A 23,730-nucleotide genomic window follows, 5' to 3' on the forward strand; every position below is an offset into this window, starting at 1 on the left:
TTGGAGCGCAGCGTGCACCCGTGCGGCTCGGGCCGGAAGCTGGACTTTTAAGACTTCGGAAAACGGAGGTTGGCTTTAGCTTTAGTGATCTGAGTGAGAGTCTTGCAATGCGGAAGGTGGTTCTGGTCACCGGAGCGAGCAGGTGAGTCCTCCCTCGCGACCGTGGAGGCGGCGGTGGCTCAGGGGTCCTACCGAGGTGGGCTTCCGGGACAGGTGACCCGCCCCGCACCGGCCCCGGGAGCACCGGCTCCGGAGCTTGCCTCCATAGCGACTCGGATTGCGCTCCAGACCCGCGCTTCTTTGCGGACCCGTTGCTCGAGATACGGGGCTTGAGGTGCTTGGTGACTGATGCTTTGAATTAAACACGACAGTGGAAAGGAAAACTAGACGGCCAGGAAGGACGCGCCTTTGACCGAGACCTTTGGTTTTCAGGGCAAAGAAAGGGAGTCTGCTAAGCAGACCCGGCCCCCTTTGACCCCCGCTACCTTTTTAAGGCCCTCTGTCCAGACCCTTAGGCTTTTGCCTTGAGCTCCAGGTGTTTAATCTGCGCTGGTGGTACTCGCCCCTCGTCATACTTCAGGCTCCTTGAACATTAAAACGAAGGATGGGGAGAGAAAATTGTATCTCATTGAGTTTAGCACCATGCTAGACACCTAACTTCTACTCTTCAGAAACACAGAAAAAAGTCACTTTTCCTGGTAAGGTGTTGCAGCCTGCTCATTGCCAGATCATCCATTTCCCCGGTGGATTATTTGGATACTGAGCTTTATCTTTGGACTGTTCCATGGCTTCATTTGTGTGCCCGTGAACAATGTGTGGAGGAGGAAACTTACCAAACCATTTTTTCCTACTTGTTTCATTGGGAGTTTTTGAGGAGATAAGACAGAAGAAATGTTAAAAGTAATTTAAAACTGGTCCACTTACCATGGTCTGTGGTTAGTTGTCAGGGAAGTCGATTTTGACTTATGGAAACCCCCATGTAGGCACAGTAGGACTACATAGGGTTTCAGGGCTGTGGCCTTTCAAAAGGCCCGGCTTCTTCAGCTCTAACTATTTCTATACGATTGGAGGGTGATGTGTGTGTGTGTGTGTGTGTCACACTTAAAAAAATTCATGGAAAAATAAACTTAAAAGATAATGGATTTTTTTCCATGAATGTTTAGAAGCCCCTTCATATATAGCATATACACTCTTTTGTGTCGGGCTTCTTTCACTCAGTGCTTTGTTCCTGACATGTTCATCTACATTGTTGCATGAAGTTGTAAATCATTCTTTCTTACTGTTGTATAAACAGGGTATGAAAAATTTTTTTATACATTCTTTACTATGGGTGGGAATTTGGATAATATACAGTTCGTAGCTATCAGAATATAGGTCCTCAGGGGTATATGTAAACTTTAGATAATACGGATGAATTTTGAGCTCACATTTAATCGTAAACCAAATTTAAGAGCAATCAGTTCTTAAAATGTTGCCTTGCCTTGGCTTCATTAAGTGACCACTGAAGAAATGTTTGCTATAGCAAAGTGTGAAGAAAGCAGATGGTGTCCAGCTATCAGAAAGAATAGCATCTGGGCTCTTAAAGGCTTGTCTTCAAACAAGCAGCCATCTAGGTGAGGTGGCAGCTAAGTCTGCGTAGAAGGAACATACCAGTATGTGTGATCCAAGAATTGTAAATAATAAAATCCAAGATCAGAGGAGGAAATTAGAGCTTAAATTTTGAGCACCCAGTTTGCAAAAGGAAGCAAAAGTCCAAAATCCATTTGCACAGCCCCCATGGAGATTAAGCTTTACTGAATTCCCTCAGACTGATGACCAGGGATGTGAATAGTCTTGCCCACAGAGTGCATTTGAAAGTTAATTACAGCTGATATAATGAAGTTAAAATTTAACTTCTTAGCATTTGTTTTTCTTCTGACCTAGTTTTAATTTGTTTTAGTTTCTATTTTCTTTTGCTTTCTCTGTGTTCTGTTTTGTTGTCATTGTTGAGGATTTTTGTATAATTTTCTTTATATGAAATCCAGGCAGGAAAGTTGGGGAAGTAATGGGGAACTGATAATAATGCATAAAGGAATGAAGAAAATGGTGTAAAGTGGGCCGTGGTGATGACTGCACAACTCTTTAAAATATATTTAAACTGTTGAATTGTATGGTATATGAATTATGTGTCAATAAAATTGTTTAAAAATAATAGAGGGCTTGTGATACTTCTTATACAGACCTTTTGGTAGACACATACTCAGCTCTCTTGGGTCTATGAGAGGACTTCAAAAGTTCATGGAAAAAAATGGAATTAAAAGATGATGGAGATCTGAGGCCTAGAGGACTGACCGAGGCAGACATGCTACACAGACCCTCCACAACATAGGCTGAAGAAACCAAATGAGACAGATGGGATATTCAGGGATAGTAATCCTGAAACTCTGAGCTTTAGAGGAAAGGATAGAGAAGTAAATTGAATACCAGCTAGGAGAAGAAGCTGAATAAAAGCTCCAGAGAGGAGACAGGTGGTTGAACTGTTTGATTGGTTTAGCTAAACTTTTGCAAGCAGTTTTTAATTGGAATAGCTCTCAGGTAATCAGCAACATTTGCTCAGCACCACAAGTGTCCATGTTGGTGATGGATAATGAGAAAGGTAGGAGCTCCCCTTGTTCCCCACACCCTTCTGGTGACTGGAAAAGAGGCCAGCACCCACCCTTACCTACTCATTGTTACAATCCCCTCACAGCCGGTGGTTGGATTCATTCGCTGTGGGTCAGACTCCTGGTGCACCACCTGTGTCTGGAGGTGCCATGAACTCTGTCTCATCAGAGCAGCAGAAAGCACTCCGTGGAAACAAGCCATCTCTCAGTAGCCATCCTGGGTGGGTGTGGTAGTTGCACAATTTCATTTCTACTTGATAGGTAAGTGTAGGGTTGGAGTCTGGCCTGTCAACCAGGTCACAGCCTGATGATGTCTCATTTTGGCTGTGGCCTTCTCATGAGGATTCTGGGAACTTCCTCTCACTCTTTTCTACCTGGAGGTGGGCCACACACTCTCTCTCTCTCTGCTTCACCTTCCTGTTGACAAGACATATTTTGCTACCTGGAGACCAGTGCCAACTCTGTATTCCACTGCCACTGGATCTACATGACTTTTCACCCACCAGCCTATGATCTTCCTGCTTTCAGCATCATTGCATGTGTCGCATGAGTCTGAAGAGGAATTTATAGACTGGTTTTGGACATAGGGGCTATATCGGACTTAGGGGCTTGATCTTGACTGGGCTAGGCTGTTTTCTCAATACACACTTGCTCTTTGGTATAAAGCTCTTTCAATAAATATGAGTGCCCTGGATTTGTTTCTCTAGACAACCTGGGCCAAGAACTCCTTTCTTAATCACTCACTCAGGGCTCCAAAGTGTTCTTTTTCAAGCACTTTGACTTCAGTGACTGTCTGAGGCTAAATGAACTACTAATCAGTTCCGTAATCTTACCCTATTTCCCCCCAAATAAGACAGTGTCTTATATTAGTTTTTGCTCCCAAAGATGGGCTAGGTCTTATTTTCAGGGGATATCTTATTTTTCCATGAAGAAGAATACAGTACACATTTATTGTTGAACAACAAAAAGGAAATTTATTACTTGTATACGGTACGGTAGTAGTTGTCATCACAAACCAGCATAACCAGACAAACTGTGAATCCTACAGTATCAAGAATTTCTTGTTACTACCATTATTTCCATGTACAACAATCTATGGTATATTTACTCATAATTTATGGTACATTTACTCACACTTTCTGTCTGCTCCGGCTGCACTGCAGCCAACAGTGAGCTGCGTGGCGACACCCGCCGCTACGGTCCAGAGTCACGGTAGCTTCGGGGGGCCTTATTATCGGGGAGGCCTTATGTTCTGGGAGGTCTTATTTTCGGGGGGTGCCTTATATTTCGGGAGAGGCAACACTGTAAGTAGGTCTTATTTTCGGAGGATGTCTTACTTTTGGGGAAACAGTAGATATCAGCTAGACAGACAGCAACTGCATCTAAAACTGGGTTCCCCTCTTCCTCAAACCTTCTTTCTACTCTGTGAGCCCCTTGGCTGGCAGAGATGCCAACCCATATCACGTTCCCTGCTCTCCAGTTTTTGCCACTTTGACTCCTGTTCTTGCCTCAGCACTCTCCTTTCTAGGTTTTTTTTTTTCCCCTCTTTTGTTTAATATTTTTCTTCTTTGCTTTCCTTCTCCCACCTGATTTCTCTCTCTTTTTTTCTTTATGCATATTTTATTCATTTTTATTTTTTAAACTTCTAGTGAGTCATCCAATATGAATTTTGGCTGACTATTGCGAAATAGCACAGCTCTATGATATTTCAGACTCTGGTAATGGGTAACACGTTGCCTTTATCCACATCTGCTCAAAGCTTGAAACAAGTTTAACAACATTTCTGTTCCATAAGGACTATTATAAACGGGAGCGCTTTCAGGGAGTGTTCTTATCAAGCATGAATATTTAGATAACACATTTGTCTTAACTTCCATGAAATTTATTACTTTTTCCTAAATTTCTCATTATGTATCATTCAAATGCACTTTACTGGGTTGAAAAGAGAAGGGGAATTTATTCTATCCAATCCTATTTTCTCTCTTTGATCCCCAGGTAATAGAATTAGCCACAAGATACAAATGAAACTGTATCTTCATGCTATTTAGTAGTGTATCAAATCTGGTTAAAAAAAAAATCAGTGTCTTTCTTTGATATTAATAATTGTAAAATTATTGACTATCCGAGTAGGAAAAGGAACCTCACCTCATTTGTTCATACTGAAAGAGTGGATTTCGACTCACAGAGACCCTATAGGACAGAGCAGAACTGCTCTGGTCATTTCTGAGACGAAGTCTTTATGAGAACAGAAGGTTGCATCCTCTCCTTCATCTGGTTAAGCATGATACTGTTGCTGTTAGGTGCCCTCCTGTCAGTTCTGACTGTAGCGACCCTATGCACAACAGAATGAAATACTGGCCACTCCTGTGTCATCCTCACAGTTATTGTCATGGTGTGCCTATTGTTGCAGCCATCTTGTCAATCCTTCTTGAAGGTCTTCCCTTTTTTGCTGACCTACTTTACCAAGCTTGATGTCATTTTCCAGAGACTAGTCTTTCCTAACAACATGTCCTAAGTACATGAGACTCAGTCTCACCATCCTCCTTTCTAAGGAGTCTTCTGGTTATTCCTTCTTCCAAGAAAGATGGCTTGCTCTTCTTCTGGTAGCTTTTGGTAGTTTCACTCTACTCACCCAATACCATAATTGAAATACATCAATTCTTTTTTTAATCTTTCTTTTTTTCTTTTCTTATCGTTTTATTTCTTATTAGTTTGTTTCCTGTCCCCTCTCTAGTTTTGCTTAATGTGTTTAATTTTTTTTCTCTTTCCTTTTTAGTCATTACATTATTTTTTCATTCTGTTGTCTACTTTTCCCTGCTTGATCTATTATTACTTTATATTTTGGCTGTTCCTTTTTTTTTTCTCTCCTCATTGCCTGCGAGACAGCCATTGTACCCACAACCCAGCCACACCTGTATCACCTGCAACCCTACTTACTGTGCAAGGGCCACTACCCACTCTTGTATCACCTAGTAATCCATAGATAGCAGCCAACACCATGCAAGCCCACCCTCAACTATGCTATATGGACACCAAACAGATCCATGCACACTCTTATATTGTTGCTTATTTTGTGGCCTAGCATATGGTCTATTCTTAAAGATGTTCCATGGTGCTGGGAAAGAATGTATGCTGTCTTGCTGGGTGGAGTGTTCTCTTTATGTCTATGAGGTCAAGTTGGTTGATTGTGTTCTTTAGTTATTTTGTGTATTTGTTGAGCTTCTTTCTAGCTATTCTACAGTAATAGTAGGAGATTTTAATATACTATTTTCAGTGAAGGGATTTTTATGTTCCCATTTGTGTCCATGATACCAATAGGTGAAAACTCCTTGCCTTATTTAAGCTCTAATACATTTGCCTCCTCTGATCTTAGATTTTATTATTTACAATCCTTGGCTCACACGAGTAGTATGTTCCTTCCTTGTGGCTACTTCACTTAGATCAGCAGTTCTCAACCTGTGGGTTGTGACCTCTTGGGGGTTGAACAACTCTTTCACAGGGGTCACCCGATTCATAACAGTAGCAACATTAAAGTTATGAAGTAGCACAAAAATAATTTTATGGTTGGGGGTCACCACAACATGAGGAACTGTATTAAAGCGTCATGGCATTAGGAAGGTTGGGAACCACTGACTTAGATGGTTGCAAGCCTTTTGAGAACCCAGACTCTTTTTGATAACTAGGCACCATCTACTTCCTTCTCCACACCTTGCTCTAGTACCTGTGTCTCCAGTGTTCTCTTAATGATGGAAAATACTGAGCCAGGCCCAAGTCATAAGAACTAATTGTTCTTAAATTAGGGCTTATGATTAAGGAGAAACTAAAATCTGTTCATCTAAGATTTATGTATATCCATGTTGGAGGCAGCTTCTTGAGGAGTTATTGTGGCACTGAGGTTTTACGGAATGGGAGAAACACAAAGTGATTTGTGTCCAGAGTGAGTGATTAGTAGAGTGTAGGGCTCCTCCTCCCCCTTACATACTTTTTGAGTCTTTTCTATCTGCCTGAATTTCCGATTGGGACTAAAAGTGTTTTCAAAACCAAATATAAGTGCTTCTATTTGGCATCATCCTAATGAAGGCAAGTCCTGTGTCTGAATTGTCCTTTCCAGTGGCATCGGCCTAGCCCTCTGCAAGCGGCTACTGGCCAACAACGATGAGCTTCACCTGTGTTTGGCGTGCAGGAACATGGGCAAGGCCGAAGCCGTCCGAGCCGACCTGCTGGCCGCTCAGCCCACAGCCGAGGTCAGCATTGTGCAGGTGGATGTGAGCAGCCTGCAGTCGGTGTTTCGGGCCGCCAGGGAACTCAAGCAAAGGTATGCCTCTCGGTGGGTTTTCTCTCAGGTCACTGTGTAACATAATAAAATAAAGGTCAGGAAATCCTAAAAAGGAATAGGCAGGCACAGTGTAAGAAGTAACCCTGAGACATCTGTACAGGGAGAGCCCATTCCTTCTCAGTACCACATGCTTGTTATTCTCAGATTTCTCTAGTGTTTATAAGTGCACGCTTATTTGAACACCTTGCCTCTAACAACTTCATTAAGTCTGCTTGTTAGGAACTGACAAGTGAAGAAAGTGAGGAGGAGGGAGAGAGAGAGATAGACTTGTTTAAGAAGTCCATCTGGTTTTGTTTTGATTGGGTTATTCCTGGAGCCCAGCTCCATTCCCTGCATCCTCAGAGATTTTTCTGGAGGGCAATGAAAATTTATTCACATCCCACAGTGATTGTCATGTTATGGACATTTGATAAATATTTAATGTATGAAAGAAAGAATGGAATTGTCGGATATATTAGTCGCCCCCCCCCCCCCCAACAACAAAAGTACGCAGAATTGCATATAGATGTTCAGAACAGTTTTCTGGTGAAAGAAGACATGTTTGTTTTAAACTCTCAGAGGAATTTGTGATCCTAAAAAGTGAAAAACCCAGCACTGTCCATGCTGAGCCCTGGGACTCTCTGGAATAGTAAATGCTCAAGCATTCTTGTCATTAGGGTCCTTAAAGAAGAAGAACTACTTTATTTCCCTGGAGAGTAAAATGAAGCAGAAACTAGTAAGATCTTGTGTCTTGCTAAAGGCATTTTCTACAGAACAGTCTGTGTACATTTATTAACAGATACAATCACTTACATTTCCTTGCTCCAAATACACAAATTGCAAAGCAAAGGTGAAGATTGGCTGTTTTCACCCAAGCTCCTCTTGCTGCAGCCTTAGCCCTATGGGTATGTGGCTTCACCCTCTGCTGCTGAGCTCTGAGAGGTTTCTGCCAAACCATCCTTCCTAAAAGACCTAGAAAAGACCCAGAGTTTTCTAGGTTCCAGTTTCACATAAATCATTGGTATCCAAACTTATTTGACCCCCTATTTTTAGAAAAAAAAATTACTGCCCCCTGGGAATTAAAACCGTTGGTATTATATCCCATAATCCAAGATAAAGTATAGGTGTCTGCTTTTGCAGCCCCCCTGGATTGTTCCAGTGCCCCTCAGGTGGTGGAACCAACCACGCAGGGAAACACTGACATAAACCATACTGTGTTCCACATTCCCTCTTCCACCATCAGTGGCAGTTTCCAGCCTGTGGCACTGCTCAGAAAATGTCATGCCTGAGTTAAGAACCATAGTGATAGGTATTTCAGGTCACATTTACAGATGCTCGTTCCCTTGATGTTAGTTAGCTAGCTGGGGTTACCTTGTTTAGATTTTGTTATTGAAAGAAAAGAAGTTTTAGTCTCAGTTAATAATAACCCATTCCAATACATTTCAAACCTCTCCAAGGTTTGATAAAAGAATTTAGCATTTGTATGTAGCATAGATTTAAGCCAATGAGGCTGGTGAATAGAAGGGAGACAGATTTTGATTTGTCCCAGCTGCCCATCTTTAATATTTTAGGGAAGCATTGATGTTTTTATTTAATCCTTAAAATGGCTCTCATTGAGGTGAGCGAGATTACTCAAATTCAGACAACAATGGCTCTAATGATCATCACAAATTTTGTCTATGTGACGGTCTAGATACATCCATTGCTTGTATCAGGGATCTGCTGTAGTGAGTAGCCTAAATGGATAGCTCTAGTCTGAGAAGGAAATGAGGGCTGGGAGAGAGCTTCCAGTGGGCTCGTCCAGATAGATAGGCTTTCTATCTAGAGTACTCTGTTCTAGTAAAAAGTTGAACAAAACCCAACTGTCACAGAATCAACTTTGACTCATGGTGCCTCCCTGTGTGTCAAAGTAGAATTGTGCTTCATAGGGCTTTCAGAGGTTGCCTCTTCAGAGGTAGACCGGCCAGGTCTTTTTATTGAGGCATCTCTGGGTAAATTCAAATCTTGCCAAACTTTGATTATCACCTGAGCGCATTAACCATTTATACCACCCAGAGATTTCTCTCAGTTCTTTTAACCTACAGAGTAGAACTGCCCCGTAGGGTTTTCTAGGACATCAATCTTTATGGAAGGAGACTGCCACATCTTTCTCCTACAGAGTTGTTGGGAGGTTCGAACTGCGAACATTTTGGTTAGCAGCTGAGTGCTTGACTTTGATCCACTGTGCCACCAGGGCGCCTTCAGTTGTGTTAGACATGTGCAAATGAAAACTACTAAGCTGTACTTCTGTTTTATCCAAAAAAGAGCATTTGGGTCAACCCTTTAGTTTTTGAAAGTAGGGTGTTTTACTGAAGCTGGACCTTAATTTGGTGTTCTGTTATGATTTCCACACTTTGCTAAGCACTTCCTCTCCATTCCCTGCAAAGTGTGTTCATATTCTTAAGTGAAAGGTTCTGAAATCGATAAGTGGAACAACCAACCATGAGTAGACCCACAGTATCTGTGGCACTGACATACACAACCTGATGATATCAATGTCAGTATTTTAAGCACTGTGCTTCCTAATTAGAGCCATCTGGTTGTAAATTATATATAGGGTGATCAAGAAATGTGTGTATGTGATACGTATTAGTAACTGTGCATGTATTTCAGGGTCCCAGATTAATAGTTATTGTCACTATTGTCCCTATTGCCCTAGGTCAGCAGTTCTCAACCTGTGGGTCACATGACCCCTTTGGGGGTCGAACGACCCTTTCACAGGGTCACCTGATTCATAACAGTAGCAAAATTACAGTTAGAAAATAACAACAAAAATAATGTTATGGTTGGGGGGTCACCACAACATGAGGCACTGTATTAAAGGGTCGTGGCATTAGGAAGGGTGCGAATCACTGCCCTAGGTGAAATAGCAGACATAGAGACCAGTGGTACATAAAATTCTGAGTTATTGTGAATAATCATGGTGTCTAAGGGTATCATGATAATATATCTTTTTCTATCTTGAACCTAGTTCAAAATAAGGCTTATATGGGTTTAAAAATGAAAAAATACAGGTCAGCAGTTCACAGTTACCCCTCATGGTAACTGCCTGGAAGGAGACCTACCAAAGAGGACCTGACCTTACCTAGCATTTGGGTCTCATGCTTGCTTGTGGGTTTTTGTCATTTTATGGTACATGGCCCCTCTCTTGAGCATGGAGGGTTTCCATGTAGATCTTGTGCTTTAATAGCTCACTGGCATTCAGGTTCCAGCATTAAGAGGTAAGACCAGATGAATGCCATATTACCCAAACACACAAGATCAAGAGAGCGGGTTCAGTCGAGAGTTGTAATTCCTGATATAAAGGACAGAACTAGAGGGAGTATTGACCAGTGAAGACTTGACTTTAGAACCCATTGTCATGGCACCCTAAATTGTTTGAAGCTACCCCCCAAAAATGAATTCTCCCATATTTATCTTGAATAATCAAAAACTGTTGAGAAAGCGATGTTTTATATATCCTTTATCTTGCTGTGGTATGTCTTTTTGGCTGAGAAATTATTTTATGTCCTTTCAGATCCTCTTTATTCCTCATTTTAAAAATGCTCATAATGTTGTCTTGATGTTTTCCTTGCAGATTTCAGAGATTAGACTATGTGTATCTAAATGCTGGAATCATGCCTAATCCTCAGCTGAATATTAAAGCACTTTTATCGTGCCTCTTTTCAAGGTAACTGCCATATTTTTTAGATGAATTGATTGGACAGAAGGTCTATGATATTTTTGCTGTTTTGCCCTCAGTCTATTGAGTTCGGAGGATGAAAGGTGAGGCAATTGAGAAGGACGAAGACATAGAAAGATGGTGTGTTAGACCGGCTGGACTAGAGAAACAAATCCAGTGACATGCATATAGGTGTAAGAAGGGGCTTTATATCAAGAAGTAATTATATGAGGGGCTGCCCCCCAAAAGTGGAAAAAAGCTCTGCTGAGCAGAGCTTTCATAGTACACATTTTTCCTGCTAGGTGAATATTGAGCACTTTTCTCTGAGTTAGTGTACCCAGTGCCTGGGAAGGTTCTCTCTGGTCATAGTGAATTTTTTGTGATGGCCGATTTAAGAGAACAGTGTGCGGCTGTGAAATTTTGTTTCCTGCTCAGGTAAAATGCCTCAGAAACTGTTGTGATGTTGAACACAGCTTACAAGAGCATCACTATGGGAAAAGCTCAAGTGTATGAGTGGTTTTCTCATTTCAAAAAAGGTAAAATGTCGATTGATGACAAACCATGGTCTGGACATCCATCAATTTCATGAAGGATGAAAATGTCAACTCAGTGCATTTGGAGTTCATTCCATCAGGTCAAACGATTGATCAAGCTTTCTATTTAGAGGTTCTGAAAAGATTGCATAACAGTGTGCAACAAAAAAGGTCTGATTTGTGGCATATGGGGACTGGTTTTGCCACTACAACAATGCACCTGCTCATGCAGCCATCTCAGTGTGCCAGTTTTTGGCAAAAAACAGCATGTCTCTCTTGCCCCATTCACCTGACCTCGCTCCCTGTGACTTCTTTTTGTTTCCACGAATGAAGAGGGACATGAAAGGACAGTGATTTGACAACTTAAAAGAGGTGAAGAAAAATATGAGGGAAGTGTGTAGTATTAAATGAGTTGGGAGTGAGGGGCCAGCCCCCACCACTACTACTACTACTCACGGGTTCAGTAATGCACAATTGTATGGTTGAGATATATAAGCATTATATTAAAGTCATCGAGAGCATGAGAGATATTACAATAATACAGTCAGACACATTACATGATAGCTTTGCTCACTTCCGACCCGCTTGGTGGTCCTCATGAGGGGAACCTGGCTGCCAGAGCAGGAGCCGCCACCCTCACAGGAGCAGCCGCCCTCGTCCTCCTGAGAACCAGGGAGCCTCCTTATTTATTGCTAACCACACATCATATCACTTTAGGGGGATCTGATTATAGAATCACACATCACAGAAAGGGGCAGTACAATTCATCCTTGGGCAGGTTTGATCACTCTGGTGTCTCATACAATAAAACAGACAATTACTATCCTGGGAGGCATGCAAGCCCCCTGATAGCAGATAACAACCTATGTCATAGGGAGGGGTAGCAACATAGGCAGTACAATCAATAGGAGGGGGATGACCAAGGGGTGAAAACAATAGTAAAGAGAGGGAATGGAGCATTTGTGGCAAGATGGGTAGATCCTGGACTCGATAAACTTAGTCATCTTAGAGTGGTCCCAGGCTTGCCTTTGGGCACTGCTTCAAGGGAACAATAGCAGAAGGGACTGGGCCCTACTTAGGGTGAATCAGACTATACCGTCTGGTTGCTCTAGATGGCTGATGTTAAGGAGAATAACCTCTGACCTACTTTCGCTGACCGCCTAGTGTACAGTCATTCTCAAGCAGCTAAGTCTGGTACATATTTTTCGGGGAGACAGCTTGAGAGAAATCCTTCTGTTCCCCACAGGAGGTGCTGTCAGCCATGCAAACAGATGAGTTTGAAAAATGTTTCCAATAATAGAATCTCAGTTTTGACAAATGTATTAAGTGTAATGGAGGGTACTTTGAAGAGGATAAGGTGGTTTTGTTAAAAAAAAGAAAAATTAAATACATAGCTTTGAAAAAACAATTCCATTTTTCTGGTACCTCCTTGTTTATCAAGAAAGCATCCCAGCCCAGTCCAACTCAAGTCCATAAGTCCAATACTAGTCCATAAGTCCCTCTTCAGACTCACACAGTCACATGCAATGTGCAGAATGCAGGAAGATCACAGACCAGTGGATGCACAGTCATGTGGATCCGAGGTCGGTGGGAACTTTCTGGGCCGGAAAGGAATGTCAAGGAACCGAGAGGTTCCCTGGGACCTTATGACAAGGCCACTCCCACCAGGAGGCACCATCAGGCTGTGACCTGACTGACAGGTTGAATACTACCCCTATGCTTTTATATATCTACAAGTTGACATGAAATTATGAAACTACTGCAGGAGGCACTGCTGCCATGTCATGAACAAAAGCATCTTTTGTGGACATTGCTGCAGGTCATCACTTTTAGGATGTTAGTCATTTCTGAGACATTCCAAGTGATTGGATTTTTCAGAAGGTCAGTTTTTGGCCTCCCTCAATGTGTCCATTAGCAGCAAGAGCCCTTTAGAATTAGTACAGGGTTCTCAGTGAAAGCCAAATACCCAAGTTTACTTAAGACGTCAATTCCCAATTGTATGTCAGGCTCTGACAACCATTAGGATGGGGAAATGCAGAGAACTAAATATCATAACATGACAACAAATGGAGAAAATCCAGTTGTTGGCATGGATTTCATTTTACTTGGATCCATAATCTACACTCATGGAAATAGTAGTCAGATCAAATGATAGTTCATTGGGCATGTTTACTGAACAAGAACTCTTGAAGTGTTAAGGTTCCCCTGTGGAAACAGCGTGGAGGTGATCATAGCTGACCTCTGGCTTCCTTATTGCCATGAGGCAGAAGTCAGACGTGGCTCTACTCCATCCTTTTTGACCCTATTCTAACACAAACTATCCCTCCCATGGCACTCTGCTTCAGTGCTAGGTTTGATCATTCATGGCAATGGCCACACAGAACTTGCAAATAATACTCCCAACTGTGTGGTTTTATTAGGGAAGTTACCACAAGTCAGGACCAGTAAACAGTAAGGATAGCAGTCTATGGGCCATACCGCTCTTCAGCCAACACCCAAGTCTCTGGTCTTTAGTTTCTCAGGCATGTGGTCCCATGGCCTCTGTCTCCGTAAACCAAGAAGCTGCCTCCCAGTCCTTTGCTGTGTCTCATTAATCTTTGCACCACAGTCTCTGGTGCCTCTGTCTTAGCTTCCATCACTTCAGCTGGGGATCTCCAATGTGCTCTACTTACAATGGTCCTAGAGTTCCTCTTTCTGCGTGTGCTTCAGAGATGGCGTATCCTTTTGGCCTAGAGTCTTAACTAAAATTGATCAATCCTCTCTATTAGTGTTACACACCTCTTTCTGCAAAGTCTTACCTAGCTCTACAGAGACATGGATAGAAAGAAGAGCCACATTAAGAAATCTCACATCACCACAGCATTACTTAAGCGATGGTATTTTCACTTGCCTTTTATGCTTGTGGAGCTGGCCAGTGAATAAGAGGACCGGAGATTTGTTGTATTTAAATTATGTTGTTGTGCAGAATATTGAACATACCATGTGCCAGAAGAACAAACTAATGCATATGTTTTAGAAGAAATATATCCAGATGCTCCTAAGAAGTGAGGATGATGAGACTTTGTCTCACATACTTTGCCCATGCTATCAGGAGAGACTAGGCCCTGGAGAGGGACATAACTCTTGGTAAAAAGAAAGTCAGCAACAGTGAAGGAGCCATTCAATGAGATGGACTGACAGTGACTATAGCAATCAGCGTAAACATAACAGCATTCTGAGAAAGGCTGCAGGTCAGGCAGTGTTTCATTTTGTTGTACTCGGGGTGCATGAATCAGACTGCTGGCGCTATGACACCCAACACCAGCAAATATCTGCCTGGAAGATTCTCATTTTGTTTGTTGTATTCAACAAACAAACAAATAAGGTAAAAACTATTAGATTGAGTCCATTCTGACTATGGTTTCCAAGACTAAATCTATGGGAGGAGATAGTGTCATCGTTGTCCTGTAGAGTGGCTGGTGGGTTTAAACTGCAGACCTTGTTAGCAGTCCAGTACTTAACCCATACCATGATCAGTGCTCCACACATTAGAAGAATGCCTTAAAAAAATGTCAACCACACCCACAGTAAGAAACATTCTATTTTACATCCCAGTACACATACTCATAAATAAATGTTCTTTTTGTTTTTACTTACTGTACTGCTACTTTGGCTTTACTTCACTTCCATTAAAGCAAGACAAAAAGAACACCCTTTTGTCAACTTACCTAGTTAATCTCAGACTATTATTTTGTGTGTTCGATGCATCAAGATGTCCCATTCATAAGAGATATCTGCTCAGCAACTAAATAACAGTTTACGGAGGTGGAGACTTTTCCTCCTTGGCATAGCTATTATTTTGTTTGTCAGAATAATGCTGATTTGGGAAGAACCTAAGAGCGTTTTAGGAGCAGATTTTTGTGAGACTCACTTCTGTTGATTGTGTGAGCTGGGGAAAAGAGTCCTTCAGTGAGCTAGAAGAAATAAAATATTTCTTGAATTACCCATGAAGTCTTAAGCACTGTATGAGGCACAAAGAGCTTATGGATTGTTCACAATAACTCAATCTGGGAAGCGAGTCTGTTTTTATCACCAGTGGTAGTTATATTCCCTGTAGGCACAGAATTAGCAAAGATGAAAACCAAAATCCTCACAACTGAACCAGTAGGTTACTTGATGGTAAACGGGGAAAAGATTGAATTTTATCAATGATTTCATCTTGCTTGGATACACAATGCTCATGGAAGCAGCAATCAGGAGATCAAAAGATGCATTGCACTGGGTAAATCTGCACAAGACCTGTTTAAAGTGTTGAGAAGGAAGGATGTAACTTTGAGGACTAAGGTGCACTTGACCCAAGCCAGAGGATTTCCAGTAAGGTCATGTGCATTTGAAAGTTGAACATTGAATAAGGAAGACAGAAGAATCAATGCATTGGATTTATGGTGCTGGTGAGGAATATTGAAAGTACCATGGGCTGCCAAAAGAACAAACAAATGTATCTTGGAAGACAGAGGTCAGGATTATGAGGCCTTGTCTCACATACTTTGAATGTGTTGTCAGGAGCCCTGGAAAAGCACATCATGCTTGGTAAAGTGGTGGGGCAGTGAAAAAGAAGACTTTCCAGCAAGATGGATTGACACTGGCTGCATCATGGGCTCTAACATAAAAATTGTGAGGATGGCACAGGACTGGGCGGTGTTTCATTCTGTTGAACATAGAGTATGAGCCAACTAACAACAACAAACCAGCTGTATTTGACCTCAGCTGGAAACATTGTTGACTCAAAAATGTTGCTGCTCCACTCTTAGGCATGCATGAGAATGGCTGTGAAAATATCTCCAAATCTTGATTTGGGTTTACAAAATAAATTTAGCATGTATGCAAATATCTGCATGTAGGCAGATACAGAGTCTGGGAATAATGAGGATTGACTATGTTTTAGACTTGGAATTACAGAATTGAGGAATGTGTAATGTCTTTCAGGGAGGGTGGTCTCTTCAGTATCATCAAAGCAGCTTAAAAAATTGTCACACCATTGTCTTCTGCTCTTTCAGAAAAGTGATTCATGTGTTTTCCACAGCTGAGGGACTGCTAACCCAGCAAAACAGGATCACAGCTGATGGGCTACAGGAGGTGTTTGAAACCAATGTCTTTGGCCACTTTATCCTGGTAACAAGCAAACATTTATTGCTAGATCAGTGGTTCTCAACCTGTGGGTCGTGACCCTTTTGGGGGTCCTATATAGGCATTGACTTGATGGCAGCTCTTTTGCTTTGGGGCCTGAGATGACTCTATTGATAGTGTCATTAATTTAGCGAATGGTATAGACTTTAAAATACTGCTGAGAAAGGAAATTATACATGTATAGGTTGACTTTTTAGATTGAAGTACATGAATTGTTGATTTGTACAGATTAAACATTTAAGAGACTGGACACTGCAAGCAAAGGAGAAGTTAGTGATAGGGCAAAACTTTCATTAAATTGATTCTTAATTGTATTGGAATACATCTGGAAGCTCTCTTAGTAGATTCTTCTTCAATAACTTTATTAAATCTGTTTATTATGGAGCAGTTTTCGTTTTATAGAATTATTGTCAAGACAGTGCAGAGTTTCTGTCCCATGCACAATTTTCCCTATTAGCATCTGAAATTAATTTGGTACCTTTGTTAAAATTAATGAGCCAGTTATTATCCACTCAAGTCCATGCTTTATTCAAAGGAGACCTGATGATGATACAAAGGAGTCCTGATGATGATAAGCTCACAATTGTTAACCAAAGGTTGGCAGTTCAGGCACACCCGGCCATCTCTACCTGTATGGGAGGATGATCCGGCAGTCTGCCTCTGTGAGGAATGTTGTTGTTATTAGTTGTTGGGCGTCCTTGTCTGACTCACAGTGACCTTATGTACAAAGGAGCAAAACATTCCCCAGTCTTGTCCTATCTCAAAATTTTTACTGTGTTTACACCTATTGTTGCAACCACGGTGTCAATTCAGCTCCTGAAGGCTTTTCTCTCAAAAGGATTACAGCCTGAAAACCTGTGGGGCAGTTCTACTCCTCACATGGGGTCACCATGAGTCAAAATGGGACCTTTTGGCACCTAATGACAACAGACTTCCCCCAGATATCCTTAGCTTTTCCCTAACACCCAGTTCCTGTTCTAGGAGTCCACATTACATTTGGTCATTCATGTTTCCTTGGGCCCCTTTAGGTTGCGAAGGGCATTCAAATTAACTTTGTTTGAGATGAATAGTTTTGAGGATTTATGTAGATCATGTAAATTTATATAGCTGTTCTGTAGATGGTCCCTTAATTGGGCTTTGTCTGATGTTTTTCACATAGTTAGTCTGGGAGGTAATTTGATATTGGAAGAAATAAAGTCAGTGGTCATCCCATCATATTAAAGGTTCATACTGTCATTGTAATTTTGTCACTGCTGGTGTTTATGCTATCATCTGGCTTCAGGTAGTTTTATAGGTTTCTTTACTATAAATTTTTCCCTTTCAGTATTGCACTGTTTGGAAGAAATCACTGTGTGCAACCCATACTTATAAATGACTCTTTCCTTCCATACCTACCCCCCTTCTCTTTCCATCTCTCTCCCTCCCCTTCTTCTGGGCCTAGAAAGGTCTTGGGGTCTCAAGGGGATCCCAAGCCCAGAGGAAGCACTTCATTCCCAGCTTCCTCTGTGTTGGTGGTAGTGAGGCATCTCCTTCCTGCCTCGCTGTCTGCTCCTGTTTACCCTAGCTGGATGGTAAAACTGACCAATACCCCATCAGGGTTCCATACACCTTTTTTGCATTTTCCTACTCCACAAGGGTGCCATGCATCTTATTTGCATTGTTAACAAGCTGCCTAACCCCCCTGCCCTCCCAGTAGGTCACAATAATCTTATTTGCATCAAGCAGCCAGCCTATAGCCATCTAGTAGATTCTGACTGACGGTGACCCTATAAAACAAAGTAGAACTACAGTCAGTTCTGACTCATAGCAACCATAAGGTGGGTTTCTAAGACCTTGTAAATCTTTATCGGAGCAGATACTCACATCTTCCAACATAGAGTGGCTAGGCAGTTTGAACTACTGACCTTGTGGTTACCCTGCTGATTATCCCACAACGCCATAGTCCCATGTAATATTTGATGAGAGTTAGGAGACAGTGGCTAAAAAGTCCATATGAAAGTGAAACATCACACCATACTACACACTCCAGCATTGAGGGCCTTGACTCCCACCATCTTCTATCCATTTATTTTGTGTCCAATTCCAATATTCATAGATGTTGTTCTTAAATGCTTTTGAATGGGTTTCTACTCATAGCAACCGTATGTTCCACAGAAAAAACATGGCTAGGTCCTGTCCCATCCTCTCAATGTTTTATATATTTGAGCCTCTTGTTGCAACCATTGTGTCAATCCTTCTCATGGAGACCATTCTCTTTATGCTAATTCTCTACTTTACCAAGCCTAATAGTCTTCTTCAGGGACTGGTCTCTCCTGATATCAGCTGCTGGATTCCTTTTTGTCCCCCCCCCAAAAAAAACCAAACAAATGTCCAAAGTATATGAGACAAACTCTCTCCATTCTGTTCTGACTTCGAAGGAGCATTCTGGCCGCACTTCCTCCCGGGCCGATCTGTTTGCTGTTCTGGCAGGCCATGACACTTTTAATATTCTTTCCCAAATTCGTAGTTCAAATACGCCAATCTTTCTGCAGTCTGCCATATTATCTGGCCTTCACACAAGTATGAAGTGATTGAAAAACTGGCTTGGGTCAGATACACTTTAGTCCTTGAAATCCTATCTTTGCTCTTTCACACTTCAAAGAAGTTTTGTGCAGCAGATTTTCCTGATGCAAATACATCATTTAATTTCTGGACTGCTACTTCCCTAAGAGTTGATTGTAGATGCGTGTAAAATGAAATTTTTGACTATGTCAGTATTTCCTATATTTATTATGATGACTGTTGGTCCAGTTGTGAGAATTTTTGCTTTTCTTTTTATATTGACTATGGCCTTCAGCTGTAGTCTGATCGTCAGCAGTAAGTACGTCAAGTCCCCTTGGTTTTTAGCAAGCAGGTGTATCATCTGCATATTGCAGGTTGTTAACGAGTCTTCCTCCCATTATGTTGAGTTCTTCTGCATATATAGACCCATTTCTCATATTATTTGCTCATCATATAGTTTGAATAAGGATGGCGAATGGATATAAACTTGACACACACTTCTCTTGTTTTTAAACCATGCAGTATTTGCTTGTTCAAAATTGGTTTTCTGTACTCTCCCAGTAGATATTGATGACATTTTTGTTTCTTTTATCCCCTCTAAAGTTCCGAGAACTGGAACCTCTTATGTTTCACAGTGACCACCCATCTCAGCTGATTTGGACATCATCTCGTAATGCAAAGGAATCCAACTTCAGCCTTGAGGACTACCAGCACAGCAATGGCCAGGAACCGTATAGCTCTTCCAAATATGCCACTGACCTCTTGAGCTTGGCTCTGAATAGGAAATTCAACCAGCAGGTGAGGCCTGTCTCTGTGATATGCAAATGTTAGGGCAGTGATTTCTTTTCTTTCTTTGTTGTTTTTTTTTTAAGAGTATAACTTTATTTCCATTTCATGTAACATAATTTCAAGTTAAGTCTGTGGTCTAAGGTGAGAAAAAGATGACTATCTTCAATCTCATAAGATATTTTCTTCTAACTTTTCCACTGAGTAGGGCCATAGAGTTACAGGATCCTCAAGTGTTGACTATAACATTTTGCCCAATGAGAATGTACATATCATTACAGAAAGAGATTACAGCAATGTTCAAGAATCACATTGTCTGAGGTTTTAATTATAAGTTTTTATGGTACATAATTGGAACCTTGGCATAACGTTAGTCTGTGATCCACAAGGTCAGCAATTCAAAACCACCAGCCGCTTCCCCAGGAGAAAGACGGGGCTTTCTGCTCCCGTTGAGTTAGTCCCAGAAACTCACAGGGACAGTTCTACTCTGTCCTAGAGAGCAGCGGTTCTCAACCTGTGGGTCACGGCTCCTTTGGGGTTGAACGACCCTTTCACCGGTCGCCTGATTCATAACAGTAGCAAAATTACAGTTAAGAAGTTGCAACGAAAATAATTTGCTGGTTGGGGCTCACCACCACACGAGGGACTGAATGAAAGGGTCGCGGCAGGAGGAAGGTTGAGAACCACTGCTGTCCAGTCACTATGAGTGGACATTGACTCGATGGCAGTGAGCTTGGTCTGACTTTTTGATGGTGTATGATCACCTCAGTTGGGCTGTAATAATAATGACGAGTTTTCTTTGCCCTGCAAAGTTCAGTGCTGTGATCATACTCATTCCAACTTTGGCAACCATCAGCAAACTGGCACCTGCAGTTAAGTCTGCAGGCATAAAATTTCCCGGAGTTGGACAGTCCCATTCCCGTAATGCCCGCCAGTGTCTCAGATGTAGCTAGGAAAACTCAACTGTGCCTGGGATCCTGAGAGAGCTGATAGGCACGCAGACCTGCTAACCCCCTGAAGAGATGTTCAGTGAGGGATGGGATTCTCCCTGCTTTTGCGCAGCCAGTGATCCCATCAGAAGCATCCAGTGCTGTGTAGCAATGTAAGGGCCCTAGTAGGCTGGGCTGCTTCTCCATGGTTCTCTTCTGTGTTGGTCTGGGTTGACTAGAGAAGCAAATTCATAGACACTCGTGTGAAGAGAGAACTTTATAGCAAAGAGCAATTGTACATTAAGAAAACAACCCAACCCAGACCAGATCAAGTCTCTAAGTCCAATATTACCCATATGCCAACACCAGTCCATAAATTCCTCTTTAGACTTGAGTTGACAGCAGATTGTGTAACTACCACATCTTCCTACTGTGTGCATGAAGACACCCACCTACACCTGCACGGCTTTCCTGAGGGCAGCTCGGGTGGACAAGCGGACAGAGGCCTCGGGGCAGGAATATATGGTCCTGCCAGAAATGTTATGACATGATGACTCTCTACTAAGGTGGCTGGCCTAATAACCATTTTACTTTAGAATGTGCAGTGTTTTTCTTGAGCAAGATTGCATTGAGGCTTAGATAAAACATAAATAAGAGGGACATATGATTCATATGAAAATTTAGGGCCTGAATTACCAGCTCTTAAGTAGTAGGTACGTATTAGGTAATACATACCTTTTAGATATGGTGGTTCCTTCACTAGTGTAACTCCTCAGGATTTATGACTAATGTAACAGTGTGATACTAAAAGTAACACCAATAGGTACTATCTCGTTGTGTGTCACCTTTCAAGTGCTGTGTATCATTATTCCCTCCCCTGGTACAGTGTAGTAGTCCCAAGTACCCCCATTTTCAGATAGAGACTGTAAAGTTGAGAGAAGTGAGGTAATGTGGTCACATAGTAAGTGGTAGAGTTCAGAGTTGAGCTCGTTTGTCTGACTTTATAGGGCCTCCCAGTGTATATCATATCAGATGTTATCGGATAGTTGTTGGTCTAAAGCCTCAGGACAGTCATAGTTTTTGGTGAGACGCCACAGCTCTGCCTCTGTGAGGACCATGGGTTCAAAGGATGTTTCTTTGGAGAAGGTGCCCATTGTCATTGAAGCGGACTCCTCGTAGCCTCTCTGTTCTGTAACTCAATGCCTTTTTTCATGTGTCTGTGACCCAGGTGTAAAATATTACCTGAAAATCTCTAGTCTTTGTTTGTTTTGATGAATTATGTGATGCGAGTAGTGGGCTGTTTTGAAGAGTCACTCCATTAAGCATTTTCAGGGCCAAGAATAGGGTCTTAAGAGATAGGAGAAATAAAGAATGACCAAGAAAGTTTCCCTCCCCTCAAAGGAGCTTCATTGATTAAAAACCAAACTCTCTGCTGTGGAGTTCATTCTGACTCACAGAGCTGCTGTAGAACAGAGACGAGCAGCTCTGTGGGGCTTCTGAGGCTCTGAATGTTTCCAGAACCCGGGAAGCTCATCTTTCTCCCCCTCACTGACTGGTGGCCTGAGTCACCAACGGCTCTCTCTTCCAGTTATCAGTCAGAAGCTTAATGCCCCATATCACCAGGGTTCTTAGGTAACGGTCAAGACTCTAGACCATAGTTTCCCAAACTTTAATTGCCCTACTGCCTCCTTTACAGAAAAAGAAAAGGAAAAAAAAATTAATCATTGCCCTCTTGGCAATTAAAACTTTTGTACTATAGCTTCCAATCCAGGATAAAATGCAGGTGTCTGCTTATAGCTTCTCTAGATCGTTCCGTGCCCCCTGTATCTTAACTCTTGGGAAATACTGGTCTAGACCCCTGTTTATTTTGTAATAGAGACTGTGGGGAGAAGTCAGACACTTGCTGCCAGACTGCTGTCTCATCCCACAGCAGGGCTGGGCCTGCTCCCTGCTGCTGGGGACAATGGCCTACTTATCTCTGAAGCTTTGGGACCATTAGCTTGGTTCCTCTAGGTGGGGTTTACACCCTACTGATAATGTTCCTATGGAGACCCAGAGACCACCCTCTCATTGGTGTGTAACCTATAGTGCAGCCCCTTCCTGTGACGTGTCTTTACCTGTAATTAGTGGGCTGGATTGCCCCCAAAAGGTATATAGGTGTGAGTCAGCAAGACTTCTCTCTCTGACTCTCTGACTCTCTGACTCTCTGACTCTGACCCTGACCCTGAGCTCCTTGCTGCTCACTCCCTGCTCAGTCCCCTCTCCCTTGTTCCCTTTCCCTCCTTCCCTTCCCCCTCTCCACGTGGACCACCAAGCTGGGCTGAGGTGAGCAATGTTGCTGTGTATCATGCCTGACTGTATTATTGTATTATCTCTCATGCTCTTGATGACTTTAATATAATGCTTATATATCTCAACCGTACAATTGTGCATTACTGAACCTAGAAGTAGTATTACTGAACTCGTAGGAGTAATCAGCGGGTGGGGGCTGGTTCCCTCACCCTCCGTCCGCCCAATTTTATTTAATACTAAAAGAGACCTTTATCAGCAGTAACTCATTTCTTCAGTCTGGCTCTTGAAGTCATACAGTGGTTGATAAAAAGAAAAAGCCAAGAATATAGTCTCTAGAACTGGCTTGGTCACCAGCTTTGTAACCTTGTCCACATTATTTCACCTCTGTGTGCCTGTTTTCTCATCTGCTCTTTGCAGATGTGTGGGTGTGTGCATATGTGCACATATATTTGTAGGCGTCTGTATGTGCACTTCATCTGTATGTGTTTGTCTATTGTCTACTGTTGTTAATAGCCTTACTTCAGTGTGTTGATCCAATTGTGAACTGCATTCTGAGATTTTTCTTTGTAGATATTTTAAAACTTAGAACTGTTTTCTGGTACTTTGAAAACACCCTTTCATTGGGTCAAATCAGTATATTAGCTTCAATTTTCATATAAGAGTTCTTGGAGTTTACTTATGTGAGATTGTGAATTTTATCGTCTCAGAAAAACAGATTTAGTTGTTGCTGTTTGCTCCTAAAATTCCTTAGGGGATGATTTCCTCCCCTGACTTCACTTCTTACTTTTGTAAAGGGAGAAGCAGCGAGGAGTACACAATGTGAGTG

At 42.0% G+C, this 23,730-nt stretch overlaps 1 protein-coding gene across 2 annotated transcripts in view; it reads left to right on the top strand.

Moving 5' to 3' along the window:
• Positions 1–23,730, top strand: part of HSD17B7 (hydroxysteroid 17-beta dehydrogenase 7) — a 35,755-nt gene continuing 12,025 nt past the window's right edge. The window contains exons 1-5 of one of the 2 annotated variants that reach the window (XM_004706769.2): positions 1–142; positions 6,754–6,957; positions 10,574–10,666; positions 16,227–16,341; positions 19,501–19,695. In XM_004706769.2, the coding sequence (XP_004706826.1) occupies positions 108–142; positions 6,754–6,957; positions 10,574–10,666; positions 16,227–16,341; positions 19,501–19,695 (642 nt within the window). In that variant the 5' untranslated portion in view covers positions 1–107. Of the gene's footprint in view, positions 143–6,753; positions 6,958–10,573; positions 10,667–16,226; positions 16,342–19,500; positions 19,696–23,730 lie in introns of those variants that run through there. The other variant, XM_045298014.1, reaches the window with a different exon arrangement.

The sequence above is a fragment of the Echinops telfairi genome, unplaced genomic scaffold (genome assembly GCF_000313985.2).
Source record: "Echinops telfairi isolate 266 unplaced genomic scaffold, ASM31398v2 ScPeMD7_7424;HRSCAF=8462, whole genome shotgun sequence".
NCBI classification, from domain to species: Eukaryota; Metazoa; Chordata; class Mammalia; order Afrosoricida; family Tenrecidae; genus Echinops; species Echinops telfairi.